A 27688-nucleotide genomic window follows, 5' to 3' on the forward strand; every position below is an offset into this window, starting at 1 on the left:
AGACAGTGTCTCGCTCTGTCGCCCAGGCTGGAGTGCAGTGGTGCGATCTCAGCTCACTGCAGCCTCTGCCTCCCGAGGTCAGGTGATTCTTCTGCCTCAGTCTCCCAAATAGCTGGGACTACAGGCACGTGCCACCACACCCAGCTAATTTTTGTATTTTTAGTAGAGACAGGGTTTCACCATGTTGGCCAGCTGGTTTTGAACTCCTGACCTCAAGTGACCTGCCTGCCTCGGCCTCCCAAAGTGCTGGGATTACAGGCGTGAGCCACTGCATGTGGTCCTAAAGGAGTTTTATTAAAATCATGTTGGACAATGAGGATGCAAGGTATTTGGTACCACTGATTTCAGCAGTATTGACAGTATGAAGGATGATGCCTGTGACTTTACCATAATTCTTCAGTAATGGTAAATAACACTGTTGGTATTAGCAGCAATAGGAGATGGCAGTCTCAATACATCAACATAAGGCAGTCTGTGCTTTGGACCAAATGACATTGGGCCTCTGCAGCAGTGGTGGCACCTTTTGCTAGCTTTGGTGATGGTGCCCTTCGTGACTATAGGGATTTAAAGATAGTCACAGTTCTTTTCTGCCACCCATCCCACCAAGAGGTGAAGTCTATTTCTGTTTCCCTTGAATCTGTATTGGTCCTAGGACTTACTTTAACCACTGGAATGTGGCAGAAATATTGCTGTGTAACTTCAAAGGCTGGGCCTCAGGAGATCTGCAATGTCTAAGTTTGCTGGTTGGAATATGCCATCTTGGAATCCAATCTCCATGCTGTGAGTAAGCCCAAGCAGTCACATGAAGAGTAGAACTGAGGTTTCTGCCTGACAACCAATACAAGTTGCTAGCCATGAGTGAGGCTGTTTTGGACTGGGCCATCCCAGTATCCCAGATGACATCACTGAAGCACAAAAACTACTCAGTCAACCCATGAATCACTGAAAGTAATAAACTTCTGATGTTTTAAGCCATGAAAAAAAAGGTTCCAGCATTGTTGGGTTAATATCTATAATATATAAAGAATTCCTACAACTCAACAATAAAAAAAACCCGATTTTAAAATGGGCGAAAGATTTGAATATACATTTCTCCAAAGATGAAGTACAAATACCAATAAGCCCAAGAAAAAATACTCAACATCACTAATCACTAGGGAAATGCAAATCAAAACCATGATGAGAAACCACCTCAAGCCCATTAGGATGGCTATCAAACAAACCAAAAAAATCCCAGAAAATAATAGATGTTGACAAGAATGTAGAGAAATTGGAATACTTGTGCACTGTTGGAGGGAATATAATATACAGTGTGGCTGCTGTGGAAAATATGGTAGTTCCTCAGAAAATTAAAAATCAAATTATCATATGATCCAGTAATTCCACTTTTGGATATATGCTTAAAAGAATTTAAAGTAGGGACTTGAAGAGATATTTGTACACCCATGTTTCTAGCAGCATTATTTGCAATTGCCAAAAGGTAGAAGTAACCCAAGTGTTAATCAACAAATGAATGGATAAACAAAATGTAGTATGTACATATAGTGGAATATTATTCAGCTTTAATAAGGAAGGAAGTTCTGACACATGCTACAACATGGATGAAGCTTTAGGACATTATGCTAAATGAGGTAAGCCTGTCATAAAAGGGCAAGTACTGTATGATTCCAGTTACATGAGATATTTAGAGTAGTCAGCTTCATAGAGATAGAAACTAGAAAGGTGATTTCTAGGGACTGGGGGAATGGGGAGTTGTCGTTTGATGGGTATAGAGTTTCAGTTTGCCCATTTTTTTAATGGGGTTATCATTTGTTATTGTCGAATTGTAGAATTTCCTTAAACATTCTGGATACCAATCTCTTATTAGATATATGATTTGCAAATATTTTCTCCCATTCCGTGAGTTGCTTTTTCATTCTGTTGATAGTGTCTTGGGATGCACAAAGTTTTAAATTTTCGTGAAGTCCAACTTATCTATGTTTTTTGTTGTTGTCGTCTGTGCTTTTGGTGTCACATTCAAGAAATCATTGCCAAATCCAATGTCATAAATATTTTCCCCTTTGTTTTCTTCTAGGAGTTTTATAGTTTTAGCTCTTAAGTTCAGGTCTTTGATTTCTCTTAAGATTTTTAACGTGAACGAATTATGCATGTATCAAGGCTGTGTTTGACTCTAAAAGGAGAATATTAAATTCATATTAATAGGCTGGGTGCTGTGGTGGCTCACGCCTGTAATCCTAGCACTTTGAGAGGCCAAGGCAGGTGGATCACCTGAGGTCAGGAGTTCAAGACCAGCCTGGCTAACATGGTGAAACCCTGTCTCTACTAAAAATACAAAAAAAAAGTTGCTGAGTTTGGTGGCAGGTGCCAGTGGTGGCAGACACCAGCTACTCGGGAGGCTCAGGCAGGAGAACCACTTGAACCCAGGAAGTGGAGGTTGCAGTGAGCTGAGATCGCGCCACTACACTCCAGCCTGGGCGACAGAGTGTGACTCCATCTGTCTCTCTATGTATGACAGTTACCTGGATCATAATATTTGTTGCCGAGTTATTCTAATTGCAATGAAGAATAAAAACCGAAAGCTTTAGTGTCAGTATATTTGGCCATCTGAGTGTCATTCCTGATCTGCCTGCCATTACTAGTTGTGTAAAAACCAAGAGGTTTTTTTTTTTTGCCTGTAAAATGAGGTTAATGGTGATAGTTACTAACTCATGGGACTGTTGTGAAGATTATATGAGGACATATACATAAAGCCTTCTGTACTATGCCTCATTTATAGAAAGAAAGAAATGTTAAAAAAAAAAAAGTGCTGTTATTAGAACTTGAGAAGATGTAAATAGGGGAAAAAAGCCTGTTAGATGGAAACATGCTTAATTTGGAACCAGAGAGGCAATTTCTCATATAATATGTGTACTATGTGGCATCTTATATTCTTTTCTTTTCTTTTTTTTTGAGGCGGAGTTTTGCTCTTGTTGCCCAGACTGGAGTGCAATGGTGTGATCTTGGCTCACTGGAACCTCCGCCTCCTGGGTTCAAACGATTCTCCTCCCTCAGCCTCCCAAGTAGCTAGAATTACAGGTGCCCACCACCATGCCTGGCTAATTTTTTTGTATTTTTAGTAGAGACGGGATTTCGCCATATTGGCCAGGCTGGTCTGGAACTCCTGACCTCTGGTGATCCGCCCACCTCGGCCTCCCAAAGTGCGGGGATTACAGGAGTGAGCCACTGTGTCCGGCTTCTTATATTCTTTAGTAGGTCTGATGGTCTGGCTAGGCCATGGTTACCTTCCACATTTGCATTTATGGGTAAAAAGTTGAATAAACTTCCTCTTTTTTTATTTTTTTGAGACGGAGTCACGCTCTGTTATCCAGGCTGGAGTGCAGTGGCGAGATCTTGGCTCACTGCAAGCTCTGCCTCCCAGGTTCGTGCCTTTCTCCTGCCTCAGCCTCCCGAGTAGCTGGGACTACAGGCCCCCGCCACCACACCTGGCTAATTTTTTTGTATTTTTAGTAGAGACAGGGTTTCACCGTGTTAGCCAGGATGATCTCGATCTCCTGATTAATGATCTGCCCGCCTCGGCCTCCCAAAGTGCTGGGATTACAGGTGTGAGCCACTGCGTCCGGCCTAAGTTCCTCTTTATTACTTGGAACTATTAGGACCCTAGGTGGTATGGTATTTGTTGGTTTGTATGTCTGTCTCTCCCTCATGGATATTTATTGACTACTATGTGCCAGGCTGTATGGCATTTAGGGTACAGAGATGAAAAGACAGAGCCCTTGACTTCAAGGAGCTCATAGTCTATGAATGACAGCCAAATAAACAGGTGATAATAATACAGTGAGGAGCAGATTGTTTAAAGTTCAAGTAAAGGATCAATAACTCTGGTAAGTTCTCCATGTACTAGGACTGGTAGATATCAGTTGCCCACTGAATATTTTCTGAAGGATCAAAAGAATGGCTCCCAAATCAGCTGTCTGATGAAAGGCAGAGCTGTCACCTATCTCTGGCTAGCCTAGTGAAATACCCAATACCTGAACTTAGATTTCTGGTCTGTAGTTTGAGAAGCCATGTTTGGAGAGAGTTTTTAGTAAAGTCACTTTGTCCAGCAGAGTAGGAACACAGGCTTTCCGGAAAGTTTATCCTTTTTCTGTGAATCTGGGCAGAAATCTGTGTTTTGTTTTTTTTTTTAAAGTAAAATGTGGGAGCCGGTAGAGGGATGGCAGGGGAGGCGTATAGAGGCTGAGGAATAAACAGTTTCGTAGCTTCAATGCCTCCAACCGGATGGAACCACACTGGGGCCGAGTTCATTTCCATAAACCTGTTTCTCCTGCTTCCTGGGCAGAGCCAAGCAGTTGCTATGTTGAATGGAAGAAGGGCTGTGCCTGGGCTCAAGGTCTGTCCAGCTGGTTTTCGACTCTAATTCCTCAACAGAGCCTCCCCAGGCCTGTACTCGTGCTCTGGGGCTTGGAACTGAGGGGATGGCATGAGGTAGGCATCTTTCTATTCATCCAGATGGTGCCTTTCATGTCTGTAACCCCGCAACCCAACACAGAACATGATGCAGGAGAAGAGGTCTTAAGTGAATATTTATTGAATAAATGACTTAATTAATAAAGCCTGAGTAGAAGGCTTTTTTCACTTGTGATACTGTCCCTTTTTGTTCTTCAAGTGGGAGGTACAAAACACATTTATCAAGCACTTACTGGTTGGCAGACACAGCAGCCTTATAAAGGGGGTATTAGTACTCCCATTTTATAGATGAAAAATGTGGGGATTGGGATACTTATAGACAATTACTTGGGATATTTATTAACAACTACTGCCTGGTAAGGTCAAATTCAGGTTCACCTGTCTTCAAAGCTTGTGATCAACATCGTGGCACTTTGCTCAGGGGGAGAGTCCACACTCACCAAGAATACCAAACTGATGAGGAGATTCCACGGAGAATCTTTGAAGAAAGAACAAACTCTGCAGCCTGAGCCAGCAAATATAAATATTTTTTAATTAAAAAAGTTTTTAACTGACATGTAAAACTGTGTATTTACAGTGTACAACATGATGTTTTGAAGTATAAATACATTGCAGAATGACTAAATCTAGCCAGTTAACATACACATCACCTCACATAATTATCATTTTGGTGGTGAGAACACTTTACATCCATTCTCCTGGCATCTTTCAAGCATATAATATATTATTAACCACACTTATCATGCTGTACAATGAATCTCTTGAACTTATTCCTGCTATCTAACTTGGATTTTTGTATCCTTTGACCAACATCTCCCTAACTACCCTTGCCCCCTGCCAACGACTCTAGACCCTGATAGCCGCTTTTATACTGTCCGCTTTTATGAGATCAGTTTTTTTTAGATTCCACATGAGTGAGCTTATACAGTATTTGTCTTTCTGTGCCTGGCTTATTTCACTTACAATGTGCTGTAGATACAACCATGTTGTCACAAATGACAGGTTTTCCTCTTCTTTTTTTTTTTTTTTAAATGGTTGAATAGTATTGTGTGTGTGTGTATATATATATATAATATATATATATCACATTTTCTTTATCCATTCATCAGTAGACACAGGTTGATTCCCTGTCCTGGCTATTGTGAATAATACAGCTATGAACATGGGAGTGCAGGTATGTCTCTGACATGCTGATTTCATTTTCTTTGGAAATACAGTAGTCCCCCTGCATCCAACGTTTTGCTTTTCAAGTTTTTAGTTACTCACGGCCTGAAAATATTAAGAGATTTTGTGGGGGGTGGAAGGAGGAAGACAGAGAGAGCGAGCGAGCACAGAGGCTGCATTCATGTTGCTTTTATTACAGTATATTCTTATAATTGTTCTATTTTATTATTAGTTATTGTTAATCTCTTACTTTGCCTAATTTACAAATTAAGCTTTATCATAGCTATGTATGCATAGGAAAAATGTTGTATATATAGGGTTTGGTACTATCCACTGTTTCAGGCATCTTGGAATGTACCCTCCATGAATAAGAGGGGACTATTGTTTGCTCAGTATTTGAATTGCTGGATCAAATGCAAATCTTTAATTAATACAGCCACAGCTGAGTTGAGATTCTCCCTAGCAACTAGAAAAATGGGTCTGCATCACCTCTCAGGCACTGAGGAGACCAGCTGGGCAAGATCTTCAAAAGCTAATGATGGGGACCAGAGCAAAGTTAGGAGTGTGGTGAGAATACAGTGGCTTAGCCATGCAGTGTGATGGCTGGGTACAGAAATGCTAGCTATTGAAATTGGTTTTTCTCAGTCAATGAGAATATCTACTTGGGGCTATTTGCTTTTGTGGCTAATTAAAAATGGTCCCAGGTCAAATTCTATCTGGAAAGTTGGCCATTGAGTACCAAAATGATACTTTAAGTAAATGTAGTAAGCTCTGAAGGGAGCTAACATCCCTGAAACTGACTCTTACCATATGCTGGCTGTGTCGTCAAGGTTCTCAGGGTTGCTGTGGTTTTATTTGTCATTTTAGGAAAGGGAAGAGGGAATTAATTTGGATATTTCCTTCCCCATGCAAGGAAAAGGAACATTACTTATTTTTTCTCTTCAAATCAATTAAAAGACAAATCATGGCTGGAAGACTTTGATACTGAGATGCAGATTCCAGAATCTACTTATTTAGTGTCTTATTTTTCCCATTTTCAAAGTTGGGGATGCAGCTGGAAGTCACAGACCCTAGAGCTCACCTGGACTCTAGCACTAATAGACTGGGCAATCCTAGGCCCTTTCTGGCTTTCAGGGCTAGACTTAATGAGATTTAAGAACACCAAATTACTACTGTAGCCCCATGCTTCTTGAAGCTAGTGAAGGGTGGCAGCATCCCCCAAACACTACTAATGCTGAAAGGAGGAGCAATCACGGTCCCTCAGTGGACAGGCCTTGGGACTTTAGGAATATCCAAAGAGAGGGAACTGATGCAAGATGCTACAACCTTAGAGTCAGAGAGGGAAATGATGCTTATCTTAATGAGCAGCTCAGCTGGAGGGGCTCTGATGGTCTTGGGTGGGAATGGGAGGCAGGGGGTGAGATCTCAGCTATAGGAACCTGGGAGGTGGGTGACTGCTCTTTGCTCATTCCAGGTGCTGCAGTATGTCCAGCCTTTTGGGGTCTGTTGTGGGCAGTGACTCAAGTCTCCCAGATGGAAGGCAGGTTGCTGAGCTGGGTGTGCAGCAGGTACAGAAGCTGAAGCCTGGAGCCCTATCAGTGGAGTGGCTTTTTAGTTCATGAACAGTTTCCTTACCTTAATTGGCTCTCTAGGGCCCTGGGAGTAGCACTGGCACTCCAGAACAGGACCCATTACTGGGAGAGCAATTCCCCCGGGAATGGAAAGGAGGCAGGCTGTGTTTTGGGGGAGGTGCTTGCTGCTGCCAGTGCTGCTTGGAAGGCTATAGCTAGAACAGGTTTGCTGAGGGAGGGAGTTCGAGATGGCTGTGATGGATGGATGAGACCTTCGAGGGGCCTCTTGTCTGCTGGAACTTTCTGATTTAAGGGGGAGCAGTTAAGGTTGAGTGCTGTGGAGGCCAGGAGGCAGGGAAGGCCCTTAAACTCCAACCCCTCGCTGCATAGATGAAGCATCAGGAGTCCAGGAAGGGCTAGGATCCTGCTGAAAACCACATGATCGGTCAGTTGCAGAGCCAGAAAAAAAATCCAACTCCCTTGCCTGACAGTCCAGGGCTTTCCTGGACTTGAGGGCCAGTAGAAACTACAGACCCAGAATAGGATGCTGCCCTTGGTTCCCCAACTGTCTCTCTCTCTCCAGGCTCAGCTGGAAAAGGGATCAGTGGCTTAGCATGGAGCATGTCAGTACATCAGTTTTTGCACTGACTCTTAAGATTTGGGATGAAAATAGACAGAGGTGCTACCTGGGTCAGTGAGGGTCTATCAAATGAAATGAGCCCAGACTTCATCCTACCTGTACTTTTTGCATTATACTGTGGGTACTTTCTTGGCACAGAAAGCCTGTTTCACAGCCAGGTGGTTCCTAGGAGCATAGGCTCTGAAGGCTGTGGATCGTGCATCCATCTCCAGCCCCAGCCAGTCACCTGGCTTTCATAGCCAGATTCTGACTCTTGGCTCAGGTCGGCTGTCTGGCTCTTCCTCACAGTCCCTGGATATCTGCCTGACCTCAGCTTATTCCCTATTCTTTCCAATAGTGATATTTTTCCTGACCTCACTTCACTTATTGCCACTGTGGTTATGCTCTAGCTTTGACCCTGATCACTCCCTCTGACTCTGGGACTGCACTTCTAGCTACCCAAAGGCTTCCAGTTGCTTGCAGTTTAAAACGGATACTTAGCGTGGCCTCCAAGTCTTTTCTTAATCTGGTTCCAAACTAATGTTATAGCCTCATCTGTCATTTATATGTTCAAGCCTTACAAGACTTTCCAAAGAGGCCTCACACTTTCATATCTGTAATTCTCCGTTTATAATGTTCCTTCCTCCTGAAATGCCTTTTCTTGCTTGAAACATCCTACACAAACTTGAAGGTCCAGCTCAGATGCAACCCAGTTATCAGAACTAGAGTTCACAAAGATGGACATGGGCTTGGAAACAAGCAAAATCCCCTTAATCAGAATTAAACCCCAAAGGGTGAGGCTAGCACAATTTAAGGAGCTGTTGCATTAGGCCAGATGTCATAAACTTTCTGCACAGAGCTAGATAGTAAATATTTTAGGCTTTGTGGGTCATATGGTCTCTGTTCCAACTACTCAGCTCTACCATTGTAGCAGAAAAGTGGAAGGCAGCCATAGACAATGTGGAAATGAATGGGCATTACTGTATTCTTTATTTACAAGAACAGGCAGTCTATGGCTTTCTGACCCCTGTTTTAGGTTCTGTCTGGGGAAATTGGGTGGTTTGAATCTGTGGGTGACACCAAGTAGGAATAACTGTGCAGGAACCAGGCAGAGTCAGAAAAATGTGCAAGGGACTCCCAGGTAGGGAATAGTATTAGGATGAGGCACATGGAGGGGAGGGGAGGGCAAATATTAGAAACAGGAGGGAGTTAATTTTGGCTGGAATATGGAGTGCTTGAAAGAGAGAAGTGTGGATTCTGTTCAGAAAGGAAACTTAGGGCCAAATTGTGAAGGATCTTGATTAAGCTATTCTGTGGACAGTGAGAAGCCATTGAAAGTTTTTGATCAGTATAATATGGTCACATCTGTACGTTGGAATATGATCAAAGTCATTCTGACTGGTTGTGGTGGCTCACACTTATAATCGCAGCACTTGAGGAGGCCAAGAGGGGAGGATCTCTTGAGGTCAGGAGTTCAAGACCAGCCTGGGCAACAGAGTAAGGCCCTGTCTCTACAAAAAATAGAAAATGAAAAATAAATTAGCTGTGTGCACACCTGTAGTCCTAGCTGCTTGGGAGGCTGAGGCTGCAGTGAGCCATGATCATGCCACCACACTCCAGCCCGAGTGACAGAATGAAATGCTGTCTCAAAATAAACAACAACAACAAAAAAAACAAAGACAAACAAACAAGAAAAAAACAAATTCATGCTGGCCCAGTGAGAAGAACGACTGGAGGAGATAGGACTGGATACAGGAAGACCTGCTGTACTACTGCAGTTGTCCAGGCCATTGGTTCCTGATTGCTGGGCTTTGAACCAGTGCTGGTCTGAATGCCTAAGAATTGTTTGTGATGCTTGCTAAAAATACAGATTCCCAGTCCCACATCCACACACAAGAGATTTGGGTTTGGTAGATTCAGGATTTCTAACAAGCTCTCCAGATTTGGGCATCACTGGTCCAGGCAAGGCAGAATGAGGCCTGATCTTAAGAGGGCAAGGATGCCAGAGAAAGGAAGGCATAGATAACATGGGATTTGGCCACTGCTCTCTTCCTCCTGTTACCTACCTCTGTTCATGACAGCCCTCCACTTGACTCTTTGTTCTTCACACACTGCCACTAGCCCCAACATCCTAATTTGCTTGTGTCCTGTCAGTTCTCTTTGAAATGAGTCTTCTGTTGCTTTTTTCCATTTCTACCCTCATTTAGGGTCCCATTAATGCTCAACTACCCTGACCTCCCCGTGTCCAGTCCATCAAGATAATCATAAAGCCCAGCTCAGTCACTCTCCAGAAGCTTTTTGGGCTGCCTTTTATTTTAGGATGAAGGTCAAGCTCCTGAGCTTAGCATTCAGTTTCCTCTAGGAGCTTACTCTCCTGCCAGTCTTTCCAAGCATATCCCTGCCACTCCCCCTCATCTGGTTGCTCTGTGCTTTTGAAATTATGCTGTACTTGTAGCCTTGCCCCATCCTAATGTCTCCTCCAGTCAACCCTGTTCATCCTTCCCTTTTTCCCTCCCTGCTTGGATGTGACTGGATCTTCCTGGTGGGTAGAGTTAACTGCCAAGGGAGACCCCCCAGGACCTTTTTGCATCATAAATGTGTGTCTTCTCCATCCCAAGTCCTAATCCTCTGCTTGTGACGGACAATTGGTCACTATGGCAACTGACTGTGACGTCACAGGATAAGGACTTCAGGTGAAGTGGCAGGAGCAGGTGAGTATGTAGGAGACAGATTTCAATGTCTATTGAAGGCCCCCCCACACCCTCCTTCAGTGCCGGGGGCATGGAGGGATATCTTGGGCTCCTGCTGTTTTTTAAAATGATGCGGTGAGAGTGTGTGCCTGGCATCTGCGTGCTGCAGCAGTGTGGGGCTGACAGAGTGTGTCAACTTGAGCTCTGGCTGTGCAGGCACCGCTGCTGCGTGAGCCTGTTATTCCATTCTGGATTGCTATTTTGATACCCAGATTGCATCATTCTTCCTACGTATAAACAGGGGGTCCCCAGGGCCCTGCAGCTACTCACTTCTCCACCAACACTGTTGTTGTGATGAGCTCTATTTAAATGAGCTGCCGGATCGGGGCAGGTTCCAGCCACACATGAGCACTGTCATTTTGGGGAACATGGAGGGCTGATGGATTTTTGGATGGAGTCCTAAAAGGCTGAGAGTGCTGTCTCCCGAGCTGTGCAGAGAACGACAGAGCTAGTTCCTGAAAGTTGAAAATGTCGTTTGCTTCCTTCTGAGCTTCTATTCCAAGGCACCCAGAGGATTAGGAAGGAGATGCAGCTAGGAAGAGAGTCGCCTCTTTGAGGTCTCCCTCTCGCTGTTCAGTTTGGGAAAATTGCTGCAGAGCCTTCGAGATAAACAGAAACAGGAGGAGTCAACCAAGCTCTTTCCTACAGGAGTATCTCAGGTGAGCTAGAGAAATGCAGCGCTGGCTGAGGATGCATCAGAGAAAGGAGAGGATCCAGGCTACTCCCCTTATCCTATTCAGTATCCATTCCCCGAGGCTTAGGCCTTGCAGCCCGGCTGGCTGCAGCGTGCAGGGTGGGTGTTCCTGGGCGCTTGCTAAACACCATCCTCTGGACCTGTGGTGGTCTCACCTGTCGCTCCTCTGACTTCTATCCCAGGTGTTGCTCTAATCATGGCATCAGGGCCACAGGTAAGCCTGCTGGCAGCTGGGGCAGAAGCAGCAGTCACTTTAGGGGTGACTTGGATAAAAATTTGTCTTTCTAGTAGGGACTGGGTATTTGGGGTGCAACATATTTCTTGAAGGTGGTGCTGCTCTGAGTGGTGGGTTGGAGGAAGCCTTCAGGGGCTGTGTGGTGGGGGCCTTAGCTGGTGCTAAGTAGATTGGGGCTGCCCAGGGGTGGGAGGGCAGAACTGTTAGTGAGGATGTCCAGCCTGCCAGAGGGTACAACTAGAGTGTTTTTTCTCATTGCTTAGCATCTGACAGAGGCATAGGGAGGTAGAGAATCTTACCTGTGGCTACAGAGGTAATCAGGGACTGCTTAGTGGTTCACAGTATCACCTATGTTATACAAGGGCCATGTGATTTTAGCTAAGCTCCTCCCTGTTTCTGGGCCTCCATGTCATCATCTGTGTGGTGGGGAATTGCCTGGATGAACAGTGAAGCTCTGTCCAGCTTTGGGTCTACAGGTTGGAACTAGCAGAAGAGCATCAGGCTCCTCCAGTGGATGCTGTTGCTCTGTTGGGATCAGAGCTTGGACCCCAGCTTCTAGTTGCCTGGAGCCCTGGACAAGAGCTGTGGAATGAAGGGCTTCCTAACGCTCAGAGGATTGCTTAGCATTGGTCTCAGGCTGATGTGACGTAGGTGTTCTCGCTTGGTGACCTAAGCTGACCTGATACCAGCTTTCTGAGACCTCTTTGGGATTTCTCTCCTCTCCTACCTCCCTGGTGTCCACGTTGCCTTGGCCCTGCTGTTCATGTCTGAAAGGTAGACTACCCAGTCTAGCAACTTCCTTGCTGCCTCACTAAGGCCTACGCTCAGCCCATGTTCTAGGTCCCAGCAGCAGTCCTTGTAGTGCCAAACCTCAGGCTGCACTCTAGGTCTGCTTATGGGTCCTGCAGTTGAGCTGGGAGTCTGGCTCCCAACTCAGTGCCAATCCCCAGATACAGGAGTATCAGGTCACTACCTGTCTGTTGGGAATCTGCCCTTTTCTCTGCCAGAAGGGAACTATATCACAGCTGAATTCAGAGTCTTTCTTAACTTCTTAGTCTCTTTTTATTATTATTATTATTATTATACTTTAAGTTCCAGGGTACCGTGCAGGTTTGTTACGTATGTATACATGTGCCATGTTGGTGTGCTGCACCCATTGTTAAAACTCGTCATTTACATTAGGTAAATGACAAGTTAATGGGTGCAGTTGGGCGAGTGTGCCTTTCTCACTTGCATGATATGGGAGACAGCTATCAGGCTCAGCTACAGGGGAAGGGGGTGCTCTCGCATAGGTGCTGTGTCTCAAACTTGGTTGTACATTGTTTTCACCTGGGGAATTTTTTACACATGTAAAGTGCCTGGTTCAGAGAGTGGTGGTGTACAGATGAAAATGTGTCCCACACCTCTCAAGGACCAGAAGTGTTTGCACTTGTGACAGATGGACTAAATGTCCTCCACTTTCAGAGCTGCTCTCCTAGGCTCCTAAGTTCTCAGGAGCACCTCTGGTGTCTGTGACTTCCTCATTCTGGAGGCAGAAGCCCCACATCTCATGGGGGATAATCATGTGGACTTGGGGCCCTGTCTCTATATTTCTCAGAATCAGTGTTTTTGTATGTGAAACACAAGAGTAGGGCAGTCGTTTGAATAATAATTTACCAAATAAAATGGAAAAAAGCATGATATCTAAATAATATTTTATGTACAATGTGATTTAAATATGTATTTATAACTAAATTAATATTAAATATTGTTAAGTAGATGTTGGGTTATATGCAGCTCTAAGAGTTGATATATTCCAATTGTCTAAAGTAAAACTTTACTTTGATACCTTCATTGAAAGATGGAGAATCTCTTTAAAAAAAATAAAAAGTCAAGGTTGACACAGCTTGATGGGGTTGGGGACCTTCTGAGGGAAGAGAAGAATTTCTGGACAAAGGTGTTATGACACAAAGAGAGCGCATGTCCTTTGGGTCCACTCTGGGGCCCGCAGCCTCCCTGAGGCAGTGCCTGCACCACTGTGATGATTCTCCATCTCTGCTCTTTGCTGCACAGCCCCTCTTAGAGGGCTAATCTCTTAAATCCAGGCTTCCTTTCAACTACAAACTTGTTCCCTGACTTTCTGACAAGGATGATAGCCAGGGTGCTATTTGGCTCTCTGTTCCTTCCCATCTTGCCCAGGATAATATTTCTTTTTCTTCAATTTCTTTTTTAATTTTTAATTTTTAATTTTTTTTTTTTTTTTTTTTTTTTTTGAGGCAGAGTCTCACTCTGTCACCCAGGCTGGAGTGCAGCGGCGCAATCACGGCTCACTGCAAGCTCCGCCTCCTAGCTTCAAGCAATTCTCCTGCCTTGGCCTCCTGAGGCTGGGATTACAGGGTGCTCCCCACCACGCCTGGCTAATTTTTGTGTTTTTAGTAGAGACTGGGTTTTGCTATATTGGCCAAGCTGGTCTCAAACTCCTGACCTCAGATGATCCTTCTGTCTTGGCATCCCAAAGTGTTGGGATTACAGGCGTGAGCCACCAGGCCTGGCTTCCAGGAGAAAAAAACGCCTGGCTGCTGTAGGCAGAGTAAATGGGTTGGATAATTTGTACTTCCCTGCATTCCTATTCCCCTCATTTTAATGGTGTAGAAAGTAAGATAATTGCTTGAACCCGGATTGCAGAGGTTGCAGTGAGCCGAGATTGTGCCACTGCAGTCCACCCAGGGTGACAGAGCGAGACTCCATCTCAAAAAAAAAAAAAAAAAAAAAAAAAGAAATGCAGTCCTCATTTACCATCATCGACTAGATTCTTAGAAACTATGATTTTAAGCAAAATGATGTACAGCAGGTCCTTAAGTAAACATCCTTTTGTTATAACATTGATGAAAAAAAAGTTTCATTTTATGTCATCATGCTTAAAGTTGACGTTTCCAAGAACCTATCAGTGATGTTAAGTGAGGACTTACTCTATAATTCAATCTGCTAAAAACCAGGTAATATCCTTTAATACAAACTGTGGTTTATTTTTGTATACAGACATATGAACAGGTATTTGAAAGGCAATGTGATATTTGTTGTGCTAGAAGGATGTTCAGGGTGCTGTGGAAACCCAGAAGAGGGACTAATTAACTAATCCTGGGGGAAATTAACCCTGCTTCTCAAAGGTGGAACATTTGAACAGGTATGAAAAAATGAATGGGAGTTTATCTGAAAAGGAGAAGGTCAAGAAAGAGTATTTCAGGAAGAGGAATCAGCATTTTTCACAGACACAGAGTCAGGCAAAAGTTTGGGGTATTCAAGAGATAGCAGAGATATTGGGCATGGCAAAAACACAGGGTGTATGGCAGGCAAAGCTAAAGATGAGATTAGAGAGAGATAAGGTCAATTTGCAAAGGGCATTGAATGCCAAGCTGAGGACTTTGGCTTTAAGGCCAAGGGAGCAGAGGATGTGTAATGAGGCCTTCTTTGACCTATTAAGTTCTTTCTCTTTTTTCATTCTGCTCATGAGGCCATGTTACAGTGACTGATGTTTGGGCATCTGGTACCAGGGAAGTCTTGTGGATATTGTTTTCAACGATTAGAGCAGCATTTCTGTCCTGGGCGTAGATGAGGAGGCCTCCCTAGGTTGAACCAAGTGGAAGGGAGGGACAGTAGCCTTATTCCCCTGGATGATGTCACCTGTGGAGAGCATCCTTCTCCACCTCTGGCCATTGTTCTTGACAGGCGGGAGAATATGCAGGACATTCCAGATGCAGTCCTGTCATTAACACTCATGGCTCTGCAAAGACTCAGAAAGTTTTTCTTTCTTCCTTTTTTTTTTTTTTTTGGTGGGGTGAGGGAGTATTAAACTATTATTTTTCATGATTTTGTGGATTTTGATTTTCCCGGGATGTATCAGTTAGCTTTTACTGCATAACAAGTCACCTCTACACTTGGTGGTTAAAACAACTAAACTTTATTTAGTTTATGATTCTACAGTTTGGCTGTTTGGGCTGGGATTCTCTGGGTAATTCTTCTGGTTTGGCCTGGGCTTAGATAATTATGACTATGTTCACTCTTGCGTCTGTGTTCAGCTAGTGTGTTAGTTGGGGCTAGCTGGTCTATGATGGCCTCAGGTAGGATGCCTGAGACAACTGAGATCTCTCTCTGCATGCTCTCTCATCTTCCAGCAATCTCAATGCCAGGTTAGATTTTTCACATGGCAGTCTTAGAGTTCTAAGAACAAGAGCAGAATTATATAAGGCCACTGAGGCCTAGGCTTGGAGAACTTGTCACTTTTGCTGCATTCTGTTGGCCAAAGAAAGTCACGAGGTAAGCTTAGATTCAAAGGGCGAAGGGTCCTACCTCTTTTAAAAATTAAAAACTCATCACTGACTTGAAGCTTGTGGAGAGTCTTACCTTTTGATGGTAGGATTGCAAGGGTATGGATGCAGGGAGGGGAAGAATTTGTGGCCATTTTTTGAATCTACCAGTCAAACTAACTTTCATCACCAGAGAGAGTTGATAATTGAGTTTATTGCATTACTGTGAATAGGATATGAGGAATCTTTTGAATCCAAAGTCAACATTCATGGAGGACCATGTGATTTCTGAAGTTTTATCTAATTTAATCTGCACAGCAACTCTTGTTTTCCCTATTTTACATATGAAGAAAGTGGGGCACAGAGCAATTAAGTGAGATTGTTTTGCCCAAGGTCATTGGCTGGTAAGCCTGGTATTTGGGCTTACATTTGTCTGACTATAAGTCTGGAGCAACTGCCATTATATCCATCTTCCATATTTTGAAGAGATGAGACAGAGGAGATTGTAGTGGGACTGCTGCATTCACTGCCATAGCCCACCCCTTTCCAGATCACCCTCATCCCTGGACGCAGGTACCTTGCCCTACTCCAGAGGCTCATTTTCTTGTTCCCAGTAGGTTGACTGCTCTTGGGGTGGGCCAGCAGAATCACTGTGGTCTCCAGGGTGGGAGTCTTTTGCTACTTTTATAGTCCAGAAGCCCACTACGCTGAAGAATGTGTTAGAGACTGATATATTTCTCTGGGGAGAGATTGTAGGTCAAGCTGTTTATAGGTAAAATATACATATATATGTTGCATCCAACATGGACTATGGGGAGAGAGAGCCCTCCAAAAGACCTCTGAGCCTCAGAGGCAGACTGACTGGTATATGCTGTCCTAAGAGAAAAATACCTCCTAGATGAGCAGGCAGAGAGGGCTTGCCTTTCTCTGACTAAAGCCTTGGAAGCTGTAGCTTTGAGATCTTCCAGATCATCCTGCTATGTGGTAACTGTAATGACCTGGAGCTGTGCCTCTAACTAAACTGACTCCCTGGATCTTGGCTAGTGATGGGAGCCGTGCTCTCAGGGATGTGGAATGAGGAATGGGAGCAGCAAGAAGGCACCTGATTGTCAGAACCAAAGCAGGGTTGGGCCTGTAGTAACATGGCTTATGGGGTGGGGAGGAAGATAGGACCAGGTAAAGACAAGAATGTGAGGAGACCAGTTGGTCTGTAGGGAAGGCCCCAATGGGATGGTGATGTTCAGGGTATCCACATAGTAAATGCAGGCCATGGCATCAAATGTAGTTCATTTTGGCAGACATGGGTATTGCCACGTATCTTGGCATTGTGTATTAGAAAGCCCCATGTCCAGGCCTTAGGTATAATCAGCCATGTTGCTCTGACTCTGCTATCTTTCTTTCTTGCACAGAGCTCATCTCCTGTCCTGGGTGTGAACAAGTATATCTTACCAGGGATGTAACTGAACATTTTTTTCTGCCGTGTGTTCCTACTGAGCAACCCAAGATGGCCAGGGTAAGTCAGGGCAAGGAAAGAAGCAGCTGATCTTTTTCTGAAATCTGTGAGGCCCCTGTCCATAAGTCTATCTATCTGTCACTCTATATGATTTGTTACTTCTCTTTCAGTTTTGCTAATCATCCATCCATCCATCTAGAAGAAAATAAAAATGCATGAGTTGGGGAAAACAATGAGGGGGTTTTCTATTAAGTGAAAATTACTGACTTTTTTTAGTATCAATCCCTTTAGCAGAAGGTGAGTGTAAGTTGAGGTATATTAAGAGTTGCTTACTGTATATATAATTATTTTTTTCTCTCTTACAGCTCTTACTGAAAAATACCAGTACTAGGCTTTTTTTTTTTTATTATCCTGAGTTGAAATTCATATACCAGCCTAGATTAAATGGGTTTATTAATCTTGCCTGTATTTACCAACTATCACCTTTTTCCTGAATTTCTTAAATTTTTTTTTTATCACTAACTGGCTGGCAGCCCTTCTGTTCATCTTTCCACTAGGGTATCCTTGTCATCTAAATTAGTAAATTGCTAATTTACTAATTTACTTACTTGTTTCTGTGACTGATTTGTGTTGAATGTCTCACATGTGCCAGGCCCTGTGCTGGATATTAGGGAGATAGACCCATATACTCTACCTTCAAGGAATTCATAGTTTAATTAGTAAAACTTTCAGAATTCACATAAGTTTGGTGGCCTCTGTGATTCAGGCACAGATAGGCCAACTTTTCCAAATCTCCCCTTCTCTTGATGTTTTATATCAGCCCTGGCAAGATATTTGCTTACCAAATGAATGAACATTTGGACTGGGAGAGGCCTAGATACCCTCAGATCAGGCAGAACCCAGGTGTGGGAGCACAACTCTGAACGCTGGTCTGTACTTGCCCTTTCTTGGCTGCATTTGACCATCTTGCTGTGTAATCCCATATGTGGGCCTTCTCCTCTCTGAAGCACTCCTCTCTGAATTTCCTGCTTTTGCCAGTGCTTTCCCTCTAACATTTTCCTCCCTTGTCTGCCTGGTGAACCTACTTGTCATTCAGTATCCAGCTCTAATGTTTCCTTTTTGTAAAACTTTTCCTAGCCACTCCTAGACTGAGTTCCTGGAAGGCTTCCTTTGCTTCCTTTGCATATGTTGCATCCTTTTTATTACAGCATTACTCAGTTAATACGTACCATCCTGGGTGCTATGGATAGTGTGAAGTCAGATCCTTGGCTTATGTATCTGAGTATCCTTAGCTTCAGGACAGGACTCGTGTGAACAGCCCCTGAGACAGCTGCTGTTGCTGCTCCTCCTCCTCCCTCCCTCCCTCCTTCCTTCCCTCCTTTCCTTCCTCCTCTTCCTTCTCCTCCTTCCCCTCCTCCTCTCCTCCTCCTCCTCCTCCTACTCTTCCTCCTCCTCCTCCTCCTGCTCCTTCTCCTTCTTCCTTCTCCTTCTCCTCCTTCCTTCTCCTCCTTTTTTGAGACAGGGTCTTCCTCTGTTGCCCAGGCTGGAGTGTAGTGGTATGATCTTGGCTCACTGCAGTCTTGACCTCCTGAGCTCAAGCGATCTTCCCACCTCAGTCTCCCTAGTAGCTGGGACTACTGGCATGTGCCACCACTCCTGGCTAATTTTTGTACTTTTTGTAGAGATGGGGTCTCACTATGTTGCCCAAGCTGATCTGAAACTCCTGGGCTCAAGCAATCCTCCTGCCTTGGCCTCCCAAAGTATTGGGGTTACATGTGTGAGCCACCATGCCTGACATAGCCACTGTTCTTTTGGTCACAAAGGATGCTTCCTTTCACAAGCCCTGGCATGTTACTCCCAGACAGCTCTGCAAAATAGACTACACTCCAAAATAGTGGAGGAATAGGCCTGCAGGACCCCTGTCTTTAGAGTATTTGCCACTTGTGGAGGCAGACCCAAATGAGGATCATGTCAGTGACTCCAGAACTCTCTGCTTCCAGAACTGCTCCGAGTGCAAGGAGAAGAGGGCAGCACATATCCTCTGCACCTACTGCAATCGCTGGCTATGCAGCTCTTGCACAGAGGAACACCGACACAGCCCTGTCTCTGGGGGCCCGTTCTTTCCTCGGGCCCAGAAGGGATCTCCAGGTACCAATTCTACCTCTCCCCGCCAACTCCCGTGCCCTAAAGCAGGGCTGAACCCTAAGATCCCTAGGGAATAGCTCTTCGATCTTGTTTCCTTGCTGGGGGAGAAGGTAGGGACAGTCTCAGAACCTTTCCCAAAGGAAGTCTCCTTCAGAGTCAAAGGGGTGACTCACTCCTGTCCCTCCCTGTGGGGGGTGGGGGTGGATGAGTGTGGATGAAATGGTACAGGGAGGAAGGTGTTGGATTATTGTGGAAGCTAGCTGAGCTCCCTGCCTTTCACCTCTAGAGCAATCATGCCACCCTTCTAATTTATTTACTTGATTAACTTAGTCTGGATCAGGGCTTATTCGTTTGTCTATCTGGCACCATCTGTTTTATTTTATTTTTATTTTTACTTTTTTTGATATGGAGTCTCATTCTGTCACCCAGACTGGGGTGCAGTGGCACGATCTCGGCTCACTGCAACCTCCACCTCTTGGGTTCAAGCGATTCTCCTGCTTCAGCCTCCCAAGTAGCTGGGATTACAGGCATGCGCCACCACACCCAGCTAATGTTTGTATTTTTAGTAGAGATGGGGTTTTGCCATGTTGGCCAGCCTGGTCTTGAACCCCTGACCTCAGGTGATCTGCCCACCTTGGCCTCCCAAAGTGCTGGGATTACAGGCGTGAGCCACTGCACCCAGCCACCATCTGTTTTAAATGACACTCTTCTTGAAAGTCTTTTCTCAAGGCCCTTGAATTGTGAAAGGGGTTCTACATCTGTCAAATCCACAGGAACCAGAGTTCATGATCCATGAGATCCAGCCTGGAGTCTGGCAAGGCTGGGTAGCTGGTTTCAGCTCTGTTAAAAACAGAATCCTGATTAATGAACTGGTTGAGGTTAATTGTGAAGGATTCATTATTTTGCAGGAGATCTATGTGGAGTAGTAGCAAGTGCCTTCCTCAGCCTGTAGCAGGTAGTGGGATGCTCAGGCTTGATGGTGTGCTGTTTCTGGACAACTGGGCAAATCCAGCCAAGCTAAGCCCAAAATCCTCCTTGTGCCCCTGGAGAGTCATCTCCTATTTGTACCACTTCCCCCAAGCTCTGTGTTTCTGCAGTGTCCTCTGAAGGCTGAGGGCTGTGCAGCAAATCTTAACTGAGAGGTCTGTCTAACTGAGCAAGAGAAGCCCACTTTCTCTGTCTTCGCCGGCAGGAGTGAGTGGTGGTCCCGGAGACTTCACCTTGTATTGTCCTCTACACACACAGGAAGTACTCAAGCTATTCTGCGAGACATGTGATATGCTCACTTGCCATAGCTGCCTAATGGTGGAACACAAAGAACACAGGTAGGGCTGACAGACTGCCTGAAATGGGCTGGGGAGGGCTCTGGATTTCTTACTTGCGAGAGCTCTGGGGCTCCCCATGCGTCAAAATCTTCTCCCTGCCCAAGCCAACCTACAGCCCCTGGGCTGAAGTTTTTCCCTGCTCCTGTTGTGGTACTTCCCTGGAAAAGGCCTAATGGGCTAAGAGCCTGTGGTGCCTTAGACTTTCACTAGAAGTCATCACAGCTTCCATGGGTCTGGCTGAGATAATCCCCTGTGGAGATTCCCGCTTGGTTGGCATGCTCAAAGTAGGACTCAGCCCTTCTCAGCTTTTTCTCTGTCTCATCCCCCAGGTGCAGACATGTTGAAGAAGTTTTGCAAAACCAGAGGATGCTTCTGGAAAGTGTGACTACACAGGTGGCACATAAGAAATCCAGTCTACAGACATCTGCAAAGCAAATTGAGGACAGGTAGCACAGGCTAGTGCCTTGCCGGTGCTGGAAATGCTGTGTTCCTGCACACCCGGGATTCCGACACCAGGCCGTCAGATGTAGTGCCTGTGAAGAAGAACTGTGGTTAAGCAGATGTGGGCATATGTCCTAGAAGGCATATGTCTTGGCCTTAGAGGTCTCAGGGCCAAGGAGGGATCATTAAGTCATCACTTGGTAACTGAGACCAAGCTAGGTCAGGATGATCAGAGTGAGTCTGGGTCAGAGCATACACCTTATGAACTAGCCAGAAGTCGGTGCTTGAGAACAAGGGTACCAAGCAGACAGTAGGGACGAGAGTGCTGCTTTTTATGAGGGTGGAACAAACCAGGGGCAATCTGAGCTTTATCACCCCTTTCCCTGTGTGTTCTCTATAAATCTACAAATCACATGAAATCATTGGTATTTTACATAGGAAGAGGAAGTGGTAGGTGCTGAGAGCACCTCATGTGGCAGGCACTGCATTGGGTATCATGTATGCATTATTTTATGCAGTTCTTGCCATTCTTTCAGTCAGGGATTATCTCCATTTTACTGATGAGGAGACTGAGGTTCATAGAGGTTAGGTAACTTATCTGAGATCACACAACTAGCCAGTGACTGTGCTGGGTTTAGACGCTGGGGCTGTGGTGACTTCAAAGCCCATGCTTTAAAAATTTTTTAAAATAGCTTTACTGAGATATAATGTACATATCATAAAATTATTATTTTAAAATGTATAATTCAGTGGCCTTTAGTATATTCACAGAATTGTGCAACTGTACATAATTACTGTCTACTTTTAAAAAATTTTCATCCCCCCAAAAAGAAGCCACATTAATATAAACCTTATTATATGTTTATAATAAACATTATATATGTTTATTTATTAATAATTATATGTTTATTATTGTTTATTATATAATATATCATTATGCCAATAGTGTAAACATTATTAGTCACTCTCCATTCCCCCAACACCTCCCAGCCCTCAGAAACCACTAGTCTGCTTTCTGCCTATTTTTGCCTCATGGCGACATTTATTGGAGCATCCTCCTTTTAAAGACAACAAATTACAATAAATCATTCCCATACTTTCTCTTTTGGTCCTACCTCTAGTGCTGTGCCAACTGGGGGCTACTGGGTTGACCTGGGTATAGACTTGAGGTTTACCTAGAGAAAACCAAGCTGAACTTTGATCAAGTGGGGCTCAGGTGTACAAAAAGTGCGGTGGTGGAGGAAGGCTCTTTTTTTTTGTATTTGGTGTCTGCTAGGCCCTGATCTCAGTAGGCAGCCTCCAAGTTGCTTCTTATGTTTGCTGTCTCTTGGTCTTCATATAGTCCATGAGGAAAGCTTACCATGGTTTGTCCCATTGTGTTTACAGGATTTTTGAAGTGAAGCATCAGCATAGGAAGGTGGAAAACCAGATCAAAATGGCCAAGATGGTTCTGATGAATGAGCTGAACAAACAGGCCAATGGGCTAATAGAGGAATTAGAGGTATGTATGGACAGATGGATCAGATGGATGGGTTCAGAAACCATCCACAGATCAAGCTAGTCCCAGGACCGAGGGAAGCCTAGGCTGTAATTCAGATATGCAGCTTCCATAGCTCTCTCCTGCTCCCTGCATTTTAAAATGTCAGCCTAATTTTGGGAGGGTGGCTCATGAAGGGCTAGAAAATCAGTTCAAGCTGATCTTTGATGCTCTGTCTCTTAAACAGCTTCCATCCTTAATTACACAGGGTTATAATCTTGGAAGAGAAAGTCATGAAACAAACTACCTTCTTCGCCAATCTATGTCCAAGAGATATAGACATTTATTCATTTCCTCTTTCATTTATTATCCATTCCATATTTGCACTATAAAATCCCCCACCATCTCCCCCTCCCCTTTTCCATCGGCCAGCATCCCATGGCAACACTCTGCCCTGCTGTCCTCTCAGAAGGGTAGTCTCATCTGATTCCATCAGTGACATACACAGGCCACCAGACTTCCCAAGCAGGTGGATTACAGTCCAATAACTGTCGTCTCTCTGTACCCAGGGGATTACTAATGAGAGAAAGCGGAAGCTGGAACAGCAGTTACAGAGCATCATGGTTCTCAGCCGTCAGTTTGAGCATGTGCAGAATTTTATCAACTGGGCTGTCTGCAGCAAAACCAGTGTCCCTTTTCTTTTCAGCAAAGAGCTGGTAAGAGGAATCTCCCAACTCCTCAGCCTGTTCTTGAAGCTTATCAGAGCATCCCATTTGTCACAGGGGCAATGAGGTGGTCCTTGGAAGTGCCTTTTCTTTTTAGGATGGAAGGAGGAATAAAATAGCAGCTCCATCCATCCTTCAAATTCAATCACTGCTTTTGGGTTAGTAAGTAAACACCATCTTTCACCAAATCCCATAGTGCAGAGAGGACGCAGGTGCTGAAATGGTCCTGCCCTCCCAGTGGTAGCTCAGTTGGGAAAGTCTATAGCTTTTTGTCATAGGTCACTGGTTCAGACATTACCCTGGACATGAGTAGTGTGCTAGGCATCTCATAGAAGGTTACTGGGGTTTACATGGGGGTCTGAGAGAAAAGTATTTGGAGATAAGTTTGAAGTATTAGGCTTGAGAGGACGGCAGCACCCAGGAGAGGGAGCAAGAATTTTGAGAGAAGTTGATGGAGTTTATATTTGAATACTTTGAGTCTAAGGTGCCTATAGTGCATCCAAAACCAACTCCAAGCCACCTACCATTAAAAAGCTGTTCTAATATATGGGTGTGGAAGTCAGAAGAAAAGTTGGTTTTGGAGAAGGAAATGTAGGAGTCACCAGGAAATCAGTGGTATCACCTTGCAAGAGTGTGTGGAGCAAGAAGAGAGAAAGTTGGGAACCCAGGGAATACCATCGTTTTCAGCATAGACAGAGGAAGATGATGAGTGGAGGAGAGTGAGACGCACTGGTCAGAAGTTGGAAGCAAAACATAGTGTGGTACACAGTTTTCCACATTTTAAGTGACCCGTTTGGCAATGCTGCATGGGTGAAAGAAGATGAATAGTGAAGAGTAGCCTCGAGATCTGGGAATCAGGCTATCTTCTGAAAGAAGCTCCAGCAAAGTAGAAGGGTCAAAAGCTAGAATGAGGAGACTGAGGATGGATGGTGAGGAAGTAGAGACAGAAATGAAATGAAGAAAAATAAAAACATAGCCTGAGAAAACGGCAGAGTTGGGGGAAACTTTTTTTAAGCTTGGAAAACATTTGCACACATGTATGTAGGAGAAGAGGTTGAAGATAGAGAGGAGGGGTGTGTGGTGGGGTAAGTACACTGAGAAAGCAGGAGGAAGGATATAGAGTGAACTGGTTGACCTTAAACACAAGGACAGTCCCTTCTGAGATGGGAGGACAGGAAGGGGACAATGCTGTAGTTAAGTTTGAGGATAGAAGGGATACAAGTTTGGGGTAATTTATCCTTTATGGTGTCTTTTTTTTCTCTGTGAAATAGGAGGTGATAATAAGAGGGTTAAAACATTGGTAAGTAGCACCAAAGTGAAGATTTTAAATGGTCATTGAGTGCAGTGGAAGAGAAAGATGACAAGAAGTGACAAGAGAAAGGGCTGAGGGGTGCTGCTGAAATTAATAATCACTGAAGTGGCCCCAGGTAACATGGCTTTGGTATGACTGGATTACCTAAGAGTAGGAGTTGGCGATGGGGAGGGAATTAGGACAGTAGTGATATCATTACTGTAAATGACAGGAAGCTGGGGAGTCCTGTGGACTGAAGGAGCAGGGCTTGGAGAGGTTGAAGAACATACTCTGAAAGAGCATGAACTTGTTATGACCAGGGTGGGTTGTTGGAGTTTAAAGGTCTCATAGGTAGAACGGTTGTAAATGATTAATAGGGTCTAGATATGGTGACTAAACTGAAAACAAGGTGGTTGCCATGCAAGAGATCAACGAAATAAGAGGCTAAGATGTTAGTTGGGACATTAGTTAACTAGAGGATGGCAGGGTAAGTTGGACACTTGCCAAAGCCCTGGATAAATAGGAGAGTTAGTGATGAGAAATAGATGAAAGTGATAGGAGAGGAAGAGGGCTATTGTGTAGGACAGAAGGGTGTTTTACCTGCAAATGGAAGTACAGCAATGGGGAGCTCAGAAAATGCCTGCCCCCAGTAGGCTGTTACATTGAGGTGATGGTAGAATGAATGGAGCACCAGTCAATGATGTCATGAGTGAGAATGACAAATCACTTGAGGCCTGAAAAGATAAGAATGTAGGGGTTCCAGGCCAGGTGCAGTGGCTCACACCTGTAATTCCAGCATTTTGGGAGGCTGAGGCGGGCCGATCGCGAAGTCAGGAGATTGAGACGATCCTGGCTAACACGGTGAAACCCCGTCTCTACTAAACAAAATACAAAAAATTAGCTGGGTGTGGTGGCGAGTGCCTGTAGTCCCAGCGACTCAGGAGGCTGAGGCTGGAAAATGGAGTGAACCTGGGAGGCGAAGCTTGCAGTGAGCTGAGATCATGCCACTGCACTCCAGCCTGGGCAACAGAGTGAGACTTGGTCTGAATTAAAAAAAAAAAAAAAAAAAGACTGTAGGTTCCAGAAGTCTTGATTAGAGGAAAGGGATCAGCTGGGAGGATGGGCAGGTGCTAAGGTACAAGAGAATGAGAATATGGAGGATGACCAGAGATTAAAAGGCCATGACTTTGAGCCTTTCAGGTTGTCCAAAGAGTAAGGGAAGGGGAGTTGTCATTTAGGTGCAAGATGCCCAAATAAATGACCTTTGGTGCTGTTTTCAGATTGTGTTTCAGATGCAGCGATTGCTGGAGTCAAGTTGTAACACAGATCCTGGCTCCCCTTGGAGTATCAGATTCACCTGGGAGCCTAACTTCTGGACCAAGCAGCTAGCTTCTCTTGGTGAGCTTGGACCCACCCACCCAGGCCTACCCACCCTTTGGGCTTTGACCTAATTACTTACCTTACTGGGTAGGTCAGCATATGCCCAAGAAAAAGCACTCCCTGGGACTGCCAGTGGTCTTGGAATCATTCAACAAACTTTTTTTTTTTTTTTTCTGAGGGGGAAGAGGAGAGAAGGAGGAATTTAAATAACAGTGGCAATATAGGACTTTGTATCGGGACCAATTGAAATCTGAGTTTACCATTCTGTGTAAATGTCCTGTTACCTTGGTTTTATTGCTGAGAAGGAGACAAGACAGTCACCCTGCTCTCTAGAATGCTGTATGGCAGTACAGATGAATGTGTGTCTCTGTGGTCACACAAAGGTCTACTACATGTGTGGGCACAAGCAGGGGTATCTCAGCAACAGTGAAACTGTGTGTGCATGTTTGTGTTACACAGACATATCATTTTGAGTTGAGATGTAAGCAGATAATTCATGGCCTTGTGCATTTTTCCTCCCTGCTGCAAACATTTGCTGGCATTCAGTCTTTAGGCAGAATGTAGACAGCTTGAAGTTGTGCCTGTGTTGACAGCCTAACGAGTTTGTTAAACTGATGGCCAGCTGCTTCATTTGAGGCTGTTAATCTTACTGAAAATTTGTTGAACTTTGCAAAGTGACAAATGATATGTAGGTTTATTTCCTTTCTTCCCTCTTTCCTTTGATTTAACTCAGCAGACCTTTGATAGACACCTACTCTTGTTTAGGCCCCATGCTGAGTACCAAAGAACCAATGGTGAATAAAACACATTTTCTTTAAGGAGCTCAGACTTCCTCTAAGTAAGCCTCATCAAAATAATGAGATGAAGGAGTCGTTAGACTGAGTTAGCCATAGATCTACTTGTGTACAAGGGACCTAGAGACCTCAGGGGGCAGTGCTGGTACCTGGCACTGACCTGGTGTATTAGTCCATTCTCATATTACTGTGAAGAAATACCTGAGACTGGGTACTTTATAAAGAAAAGAGGTTTAATTGGCTCATGATTCTGCAGGATGTACAGGAAGTATGATCCTGGAATCTGCTCGGCTTCTGGGGAGGCCTCAGGAAACTTACAGTCATGGCAGAAGGTGAAGAGGCCCATCACATGGACAGAGCAGCAAGAAACAGAGCAAGGGGGGAGTTGTTACACACTTTTAAACAATCAGATCTCACGAGAACTCTATCACAAGAACAGCACCAAAGGGATGGTGCTAAACCATTCATGAGGGATCTGCCCCCATGATCCAGTCATCTCTTACCAGTCACCACTTCCAACACTGGGGATTACAATTCAACACGAGATTTGGGTGGGGACACAGCTACAAACGATATTACCTGGTATTAGAGCTTCCCCACTCTCTTCCATCCTGCTTGCTGAACACATAGTTCCCCACGCCTGTATCTGGGAACTTGTTCATTGGTCCCAGGCATGACTTTCTACCCTTTGCTACTTTCTAGCATACTTCCTCCCCACCCCAAAGTTGATTCTTTTTGTCAGAGTCTGACTGGGCTGTTCTGTTGGAAAAAAAAATGAGTGAGTGCTACTTGAGAGAGCTTATGGTTTCCCTAGTGGGACAGAAACAGAGTCAGGGCTGAGCATCTGGTAAAAGCTGAGCTAATTCCTCAAATA

The 27688-nt window shown here is 44.6% G+C and overlaps 1 protein-coding gene across 4 annotated transcripts in view; it reads left to right on the forward strand.

Annotated features, from left to right (window-relative positions):
* The first annotated feature begins 6073 nt into the window (after positions 1 to 6073).
* The window catches only part of TRIM66 (tripartite motif containing 66), a 47827-nt gene continuing 26212 nt past the window's right edge, over positions 6074 to 27688 (forward strand). For 3 of the 4 annotated variants that reach the window (XM_033206360.1, XM_033206363.1, XM_033206362.1), the window contains exons 1-9: positions 6074 to 6198; positions 7106 to 7199; positions 17193 to 17296; positions 19237 to 19384; positions 20574 to 20706; positions 21036 to 21152; positions 22534 to 22648; positions 23194 to 23340; positions 25921 to 26038. In XM_033206360.1, the coding sequence (XP_033062251.1) occupies positions 17288 to 17296; positions 19237 to 19384; positions 20574 to 20706; positions 21036 to 21152; positions 22534 to 22648; positions 23194 to 23340; positions 25921 to 26038 (787 nt within the window). In that variant the 5' untranslated portion in view covers positions 6074 to 6198; positions 7106 to 7199; positions 17193 to 17287. Of the gene's footprint in view, positions 6199 to 7105; positions 7200 to 10536; positions 11231 to 17192; positions 17297 to 19236; positions 19385 to 20573; positions 20707 to 21035; positions 21153 to 22533; positions 22649 to 23193; positions 23341 to 25920; positions 26039 to 27688 lie in introns of those variants that run through there. The other variant, XM_033206361.1, reaches the window with a different exon arrangement.

The sequence above is a fragment of the Trachypithecus francoisi genome, unplaced genomic scaffold, assembly GCF_009764315.1.
Source record: "Trachypithecus francoisi isolate TF-2019V2 unplaced genomic scaffold, Tfra_2.0 Lachesis_group8, whole genome shotgun sequence".
Classification (NCBI taxonomy): domain Eukaryota; kingdom Metazoa; phylum Chordata; class Mammalia; order Primates; family Cercopithecidae; genus Trachypithecus; species Trachypithecus francoisi.